The sequence below is a fragment of the Nicotiana tomentosiformis genome, chromosome 2 (assembly GCF_000390325.3).
Source record: "Nicotiana tomentosiformis chromosome 2, ASM39032v3, whole genome shotgun sequence".
NCBI classification, from domain to species: Eukaryota; Viridiplantae; Streptophyta; class Magnoliopsida; order Solanales; family Solanaceae; genus Nicotiana; species Nicotiana tomentosiformis.
Window position 1 is genome coordinate 26587449 of NC_090813.1, and position 8406 is coordinate 26595854.

The 8406-nt window shown below is 35.1% G+C and overlaps 1 protein-coding gene, 1 long non-coding RNA gene and 1 other non-coding gene across 7 annotated transcripts; 1 reads left to right on the forward strand and 2 right to left on the reverse strand.

Moving 5' to 3' along the window:
• Positions 1-420: 420 nt before the first annotated feature.
• LOC104120152 (uncharacterized) lies at positions 421-7881 on the reverse strand. 3 transcript variants are annotated; one of them, XR_004503390.2, is made up of 5 exons: positions 7624-7881; positions 5148-6913; positions 4273-4341; positions 1996-2105; positions 421-890 (listed from the first exon to the last, which is right to left on the reverse strand). It is a non-coding gene; the product is annotated as an uncharacterized lncRNA (long non-coding RNA). The 3 variants fall into 3 exon arrangements; XR_691599.4 differs by lacking the exon at positions 7624-7881 and having other exon boundaries at positions 5148-5331; positions 5454-5753; XR_011413742.1 differs by lacking the exon at positions 7624-7881 and having other exon boundaries at positions 5148-5331; positions 5437-5753.
• LOC104120153 (myb-related protein 2-like) lies at positions 3836-6688 on the forward strand. Of its 3 annotated transcripts, none has more exons than XM_009631872.3 (7): positions 3836-4176; positions 4256-4471; positions 4561-4637; positions 5011-5071; positions 5170-5245; positions 5355-5424; positions 5752-6688. In XM_009631872.3, the coding sequence occupies exons 2-7, from the start codon at positions 4267-4269 to the stop codon at positions 6505-6507; spliced, it is 1245 nt and encodes a 414-aa protein (XP_009630167.1). In that variant the 5' UTR covers positions 3836-4176; positions 4256-4266; the 3' UTR covers positions 6508-6688. The 3 variants fall into 3 exon arrangements, with proteins under 3 accessions (XP_009630167.1, XP_070051204.1, XP_070051203.1); XM_070195103.1 differs by having other exon boundaries at positions 5770-6688; XM_070195102.1 differs by having other exon boundaries at positions 4259-4471.
• LOC117273383 (U6 spliceosomal RNA) lies at positions 7712-7814 on the reverse strand. The gene has a single exon (XR_004503391.1). It is a non-coding gene; the product is annotated as a U6 spliceosomal RNA (small nuclear RNA).
• Positions 7882-8406: the final 525 nt, after the last annotated feature.

Genomic DNA, 8406 nt, shown 5'->3' on the forward strand with positions numbered 1-8406 from the left:
TTTGGTCTCGTGCTCTGCCTCCGCTTCTTCATTAGAAATGACGTCTGGTTGATGATATGCTTCTTTGTTTTCTTTTCTTTTTGCTCTTTTTATAGTTCATTTTATTTTATTTTTCGGATTTGTAGAGGTATTGGGATAGATTAACACTTCAAGTGTTAGTGATTTTATATATATTGGCTTTTCAGTGTTTTTGTACAGAATAGCTATATTAACCCCCCCTCCCCCCAAATCCCCACCCAAAAAAACAAGTTGTGTCATTATATCTTGATGTGTCTCTCTTTGTCTTTGATGTCATATATGTTCACAACTGGAATGTAATCTTGAAGAAGATAGGAGAAAACCTATCTTATTTTCAAGACTACAAATCTCATATTTTAAACAGTTTTACCTATGATATCCTTTGGATGACCTGTTAGTGTAAAAAAAAAATCTATATTGATGACATATTATAAATTAAACTCTATTGGTATTATACAGGTGAGAGTCCACAGAAGGAGAAAGAAAACAAATCATATGCATGTTGATCGTTCAGAATTACTTAAGTTGTTAAGAAGCTTAAAAGGGTAAAAGAATAATGGGGTTCGGAATCCATTTTCCGTGGCCTAGAAAAGGAAAAGAATAACAAAGAAATTCTTGACTTGAGAATACGTCCATTGCTTTGGGTTTGAGTTAAGATTCTGAAATTCCATTCCCCAGAATCTGACTTTTATCCTGAACCCCAAGTCCTTTTCCCCATAAGGAATATCATTCCGTGGTCATTGATTTCCTTTTATTTTAAGCCAGTGTCTTCACCCTGGGGTCAACAAGCAGGCACCAATTCGAGCTGTGCGTCTTTACTAATCATGCACAGTGGCAGAGATACCCTTGTACGAGAGCGTTATCCGACACCGCTTCATCGAAAAAAATTCAAACACATAATTATATATTATAGATCAACATTAATTTGGGACAATGAATAAATTCTTTGAAGATCTACAACTCCAAATCCTAACTCAAATATAAGCTGAGTTGATAATAAGTCAGGCATTGCTCACACAAAATTCTGCGTACACTACACTACAGATCAGGCATTGACGAACTCTCCCACCATTGCCTCCCTAAGATGATTCGAAATGCTCTATTTCTTTATTTTTATTTTTTTAATGTGAGATTCATCTTGTACTTTTAAAGTAAAATTAACTAAATCTAAGAGCTTTAAAAAGGAAATGCAAGTACAAGAAAGAACAACAGCACATGTTCTCTTCTTTAAAGTGGAGAATATATCATGAAAATAGAATAAAGAAAGCAACAAAAGAGACGAGGAAGAAGATAGATTGGAATAGCAAAGGCAAAGGGTTCTTCTGCATGTCTTACAAAACAGAGGAACAGCAGTCATTGCTTTATGGCAACATCACGGAAAAGCAAATTAAGTACTTTTAATGTACCATTACTAGAAAAGATTATTTGGGTTATTCAGAGAGGCATAAAATGAATGCTATTGCATGTTTATACTTCTTCTGTTCCAATTTTATATATTTTTAAAAATAAAAAAATTTAGAATGCTTTGAAATGTTTGTCATCCTTCCATTTCTATAAAACTCACAGCTTTCAAAAATTCATATATATAAAGTTACTCCATTTTAATGTTCTTTTCTTTTTTTTGCATTTTTTTAAAATCAAACTAGCTTATCAACTTGTAACTTTTAGTATTGATTCCATCATCACTAACATCATACATATAAGTTAAACTAATATCTTAAATTTCATCCTCAGCCAACTACCTTTCTGTAAAATAAAAAGATGAAATATTATTCATAGTTTGATATAGAAACATAAAGCAACTACTAGATCTTGCACATCATCAATTAGAAAATCTACTTTACCATAACAGAAGGGAAACTGAGAATGACAAAAGAAAGACAAACAATTGTTAAAGACAGTTTGATCAGATGAACAACACTATAACAAGACAGTTAGGTCAGATAAATACTATAACAAGAAGTCTCGGGTTCAAACCTTGTGAACGAAGAAATTTCCGGTAGGGAGCACTTCTCCCTTAAATGGGTCTCTGCTACGCACATTTGGATTAGATGAGCTAATGGGTTCCGGATATCATATGGTTGAACCTAACAAAAAAAAAATTTAACTCCATAAATCTATTGATTTTAGTACAATATAATAGTCCAATGCAACTCATACAGCTAACAATGCACATCCTCATTTCATTCCTATCCACGTGCCAGCAAAACAGTATAAGGGAACTCTGCTTTATACCTATACCACTTTACCTAAAGGTTGTAATATATTCCTCCAAAGCGCATAAAATACCCTAAGATATCAGAATCAGTTGATCTTTTTCTTGAAAGTTCAACTGACAACTGATGTGCATACCTTGTTCAGAGATGAGGAATTTTCACTTATTTCATATCAAGATGGAAAATAATTAAACTTAGATAACAAACAGTCTTACAAACCCCTGAAATTTATCCAAAAGATATATTTTTGATACCAAGAGTCATTTCCTAACTATGCAATCGTGATTTGTTGAACTTGCTGACCAATACAAAAATACAGCAGTTTAGATGTATCATTGCAATGTTAACAAGGAAAAGGTGCAAAAGATACTAAGCATTTCATAAACAACTAAGTTTAAATTCCCTAGTTTTCCCTCCACAGAAAAATGCAAAAAAAAAAAGGAAAAAAAAGGAAGAAACAAATGAGCACAAATCTATGGTGTTTTAGTTTTTATAAGTGAACTAGAAATTGAATTAGCAAGGCGATAAATAGAGATCTCAAGTTTGTGTCACAATAAACTATGACAGAAAACTGACAGGTATCTATACATGTTTATTAAAAATAAACGGGCACAAAAGAATGTAAAGTAACTATTTATATTCTCTAGAGCAAATTAAGGCTCAAGTCAAGGGAAAGGCAAGTAGTCATCTTCGAGCAAATGAGTTGACATGTTTTCCATCAGGCGACTACGGAAGCAAGTAATATCACTTTATTTCTCCTTTCAAAGGGGTCCCAATGCCTTGGAGATGGCTGTCTTACACCAATTAAAGAATAGGAAATATCTAACGTACTGGAGGTCTCCCTCTATTTTAGTTCTATATATCCAGGCCGAATAAGTACCAAACTTACTGAAGGAGACAAAAAGGTATTTGTTCCTTATTCCAATATTCCTGGCCTTCAAACAAAGCCAAGGAGAAGCATCTCTCCACAATTTTTTTACCTTTTTATCGTATTCCTTTTTAGTTACTCAAACATGATATATTAAAATAGCATAGACTGAAAATAATGCTCAAGATATTCCAAAAGTTCATATCACTAAATACAGGAACAGGAGCAAGATATTGCATGAAAGTCTCATCTAAAATCATTAAATTCTTTTTACCCAAGGCAGAGTATAGCCAATATAATAGAATAAAACATGCATATAGGAAATGCTGCCTCAACAAATTCTTAACATGGCCATAGTAAACTAACAGAGGTTTATAGAAAGAAATGTATTAGTCTTTTTATTTTGACATGAAATAATTGAAGCATCTCTCAACCATTTCCCTATCTCTTTGCTTTGTTTTTTTTATCCAATACAAAGTACTTGAAGCTCTGGTCAACAGAATCTTCCATTTGAAAGGGAAAATGGTTTTGAAGTTTTCAAGAGGTCATACATCATTCAATAGTGGATACTTTCAGTCTATATCAGAAAAAAATTCCAAATTTAATTCTGGGAATATGGTTCCCAAACTTTGCCAGATAAAGAATATGAGAACATAAAAGTCTCTGGTGGATAAATTCTTGTACCCATTGTAAGGTGTGAAGTGTTTCAAGCAAGTTATAGTGCAGAGGAATATCATGCTAGGGCCCACAGATATGTAAAACTGGAAAGATGAGATCTCTTTTTGAGCCGGCTGTGAAGATTCGATTGGTTCTAGCGTTCAACTGGCCCTGTCCAAGATTCTATGCTTCACCTAGACTCCCTCTCTCTTTCTCACCCCATTCGCTTATAAGAGCTCTTTGGATACATCTTTGGTCTGTGAAGTTGTACAACAAAGGAGATAGATAAGAGCAGTAGTGCAGTTTGAACTGAGTATCAGAAGCAGAATTGTTCTCTGAAGAATAATACAGAAGAATCATGATTTGCATCTAAAGGGTAAGACTAGACTGAAACCAAGTACAGCAGATCACTTTCAGGTACGTTATAATTAGTTGAATTACTTATATCGTGCCTATTAACTCGCACCACGAGACTTAATTGCTAATCATCATACAGAAGGCCAGAAGATGTACCATCATCACCACCAGGATAAGAGCATGCACCCTTCAACAAGAATGTCTATCTCTGAAAGGCATCTGTTCCTGCAAGGTGGAAACGGCAACGGGGATTCAGGGCTTGTCCTGTCAACTGATGCCAAGCCAAGATTGAAATGGACACCAGACCTCCATGAGAGGTTTATAGAAGCCGTTAATCAACTTGGTGGAGCAGACAGTAAGTGCACACAAATATACCAATTTCAAGACGCACCAGGAAGATGTTATTTCGTGAAGATAATTAACTGCACTATTCTTCTATTGCAGAAGCCACGCCAAAATCAGTTCTAAAGCTTATGGGGATCCAAGGATTAACCTTGTACCACTTAAAGAGCCATCTTCAGGTTCGTTCTTATTTGCTTTATGGCATTACAAAATCCATGCATAAACAAGACATTCTATGAGGGGCATATTCGGCGTTGAAGTTTAGCTACCAAGGCAATAGTTCCAAACAAAACAACTGGTGGTAAGAGGGGAAAAGCATCTTTTGCATCAACTGCAAAGAATTTTCAAATTGTTTCATTTAAGCAGCTGCCATATATGTACTTTTATAGTGTGAAGGAAAACTGATCAAAACTTTGTACCTGGGCTGGCAAAAATGCAGAGAAATATAGCCCTTTGTTTTTCTTTACATCCATAAGACTGAAGAATATTTCTGACAATTTTTTGATACTTTTAGATTGGCCAGAAACTAACGCTTTACAAAAATGCTGGCAGAAATACAGACTAAGTAAGAATCTCCATGGACAAGCAAATGCTAGTGGGGCCAATAAAGTTGGTAAGAAATCAAATACATACCCAAGAAAATAGTTCACAAAACTTCGTTTACGGAGAGATAACATCCGAAAACTTACTGACTTTGTGGAATGGTTACAGCAGCAGGAGAAGATAGGATATCTGAGAATAGCGCAACTTGCATGAGCAATCCAAGCATCGGACCCCAGCCAAACAAGTAAGAACAAACAACATTTGATCCTTCATTTAAACCATTCATCCTTCTATTTCATGTCTTAGCAAAATCTTCATTTTTTGATTATTCTGACAAAAAGTTATCCATTCAGAAACATTCAAATAAGTGAAGCAATACAAATCCAAATAGAAGTGCAGAGAAGGCTTCATGAGCAGCTTGAGGTATGACATTACTGCAGAATTTCTCTTACGTATGAGAAGTGAGAGCAAAGCCTATGCCAAAAATACTTGTAGTAAAATTTGAGACTTCCTGGTTGATGATCTGAAAGCCACAAGCATGAGAGTATTGAAACTTGATAGAAGGCACTTTCACCTTCAAGATAAGCAGCTGGATATCTTCAATAATCTAGTGAACAGGCCCAGTCCATGTGTTCTGTTTCAAGAATTAAGAATCTAATCTAGACATGCATAGGGTGTTTTTTCTTGTCAAACTTCGAAGAAAATTTTTCCTTGACGGCTTCTAAATGAGGCCTAATTGAACTGATATAGGTACAACGACATTTACAGTTACGGATAGAAGCTCAAGGAAAATATTTGCATGCCGTGCTCGAGAAAGCACAGGAAACCCTTGGAAGACAAGACATGGGAACAGTAGGATTAGAGGCAGCCAAGATCCAACTATCAGAATTGGTATCCACAGTATCTAACCAATGCCTGAACCCTACATTTTCTGATATACAAGAAATATCAGGATTTAGCAGCCAACAAACACAAACTACCCAACTAGCAGATCGTTCAATCGATAGCTGCTTGACCTCTTGTGAAGGCTCTTTGAGGGACAACACTATGCATAATAACCAAATTGGATTGAGGCCTTTCGAATTTACACCATCTATAGAATGTAAGGATATTGAGAATGACACCAGGATACAACAGACAGGACTAAGATGGTGTGACAACCTCAAGGAGAATAGAAAATTATTCTCTGCAATCGATGAGGGTAAAGAAAAAGCATTCACCACAGAGACGAACTGCAAGAACTTATCAATGAGTATCGGACTTCAAGATGGAAACTTGGACGGAAGCAGTAACCATTCAGATGGGAAATTCAATGAAACAAACACAGCCGTCAGACATTTTCACCAGGCTGCCAACAGAGGCGATTCAATGCAAGAGAGGCAGAAGTCTTCACAAGAGTATAAGTTGTCTTACTTTGCACCTAAACTGGACCTAAACATACATGATGAAACAGATGCAGCTTCAAGTTGTAAGCAATTTGACTTAAATGGTTTCAGTTGGGGTTGAGGAACCTTATTAACAAAGGGCAAACCATGAGAGCAGACGCCAGGTAATTTGCTTCTTATATTTTGATTGAGATAGAGGTCGGCAAATGGAAACATAGCCCGATGGTCTCCTTGGAAGGAAAAAATGATGTATAATAATTAAAATTCCAGATCAAATAGAAATATAGAATATTGTAACTCCATTACATCTTCTCAGATCTTATTTCTGATCTCATATTTAACTTTCATGCAAAATTTGATGTAGAAGAGGGTATTAATAATCTTTAGCAGTTGAATGATCCTTCAATCGAAAACTCTTGCTGCTAAAGTCCTTAGGGGTTCATAAGCAGACCTCTTCTTAGGAATATATCATGGATTTTGCAACTCCATATGTTGCAAATACACCCTCAAACGCCAACTGCCATATGCTGCTAGATTATAATCACATCCAAAGTCACTTCAACAGAATATAGAGTCCCAGAAATCAAACTAACGTCTTTGGAATATGTCAAATATAATATAATCATACTGGAATAACAAATTCAAATAAATCCAATCACTTTCCTCAAGTGTCACCCTAAAAGTTATTAGTATAAAACTTTTCAAGTGTTATCAATAATCACTTTCCCTTATGAAAGAAGATTCATTGAAGCTCGGGATAGAAAATTGATTACCTAATATCCAAATTTTTATGAGGTGAACTTCTCTTTCAATGTCAACCTAATTCTTTTAGCATCCAAACTATAAGAAAAATATTTATCTGGAAGCTTGGTTCTAAAATTGGCCCGCTCTTTTCATTTAATAGACAATTGAAGATGGGAAAATTCAAAATGTAACGCCTGTGTTGAAAAATTTCTGGCATTTTATCAAACACCCAAAAAGCACACGCGGTATGAAGCTTCAAACTTTCACCCACGCTCGTTTATTACAAGCTGCAAAAATTACAGGAACAAAACAAAACAAGCAATTTTCTTCCTTGTAGAACAAAATACAACCATTCTAAGGTAAGCAAATGAAGAAATTCAAGTATAAGGTCCTTTTCATCCTAAAAATTACACACAGGCATAATGCCGCCAGCTAAATTTGTGGAAACAGAAAATAAAAGAGAGACGAGGAAAACTTCAAGTAGTTCACGAACCGTAAGAAATCTCGTGACCAGCGACGACCGGCAAAAGAAATTTGGGACCGGGGAAACAGAAAATAAAAGAGAGACGAGGAAAACGCAAAAAAATTTGGACCATTTCTCGATTTGTGCGTGTCATCCTTGCGCAGGGGCCATGCTAATCTTCTCTGTATCGTTCCAATTTTATCGGATGTCCCCAAAGGGACAATAGCTTTTGTTACGTTAGGGTTTTTAACGAGCAGAAGAGATTGTTCTTTTTCCGATGAGGGACACACGTAAAGAGCAATAAATACCGTTTTGGATCCCAAAGTACAAATATTAAACACTTTCATCCTAATTTAAGAACGTTTATTTCAATATCACCCCCTTAAGTATTCATTCACGTAACGAAGTCCCATCTGCATTTCTGAAGAAGTCAAAATTGCTCTCTTTAACCCATAGATTTTAGAAATGTCTTCTTTTGCTATGTCAATTGGTGCTTGAATATAAAACATTTGGAGAAATTTAAATATTGCAATCAGAAGAAAGATAATTGTCCTACTTTAATCATATTATAGCAAATGAAGTAAAATACATAAAGATATTAGCAAGATCAATGATTTAATTGTCCCTATTGTAATAATAATCAGTCATTTTGTAAGATATAATATTCGAATGAACATGCAATAAAAGAGGCTAAAGGTAAATTCATTCAATATACTTTATATAAGTAGGGGCAACTCATAAGGTATCAAATTCTCTTGAATATTAAAACATCTTATCTCATTTCATCGTTATAATATGGAGTAATGTAAGAAT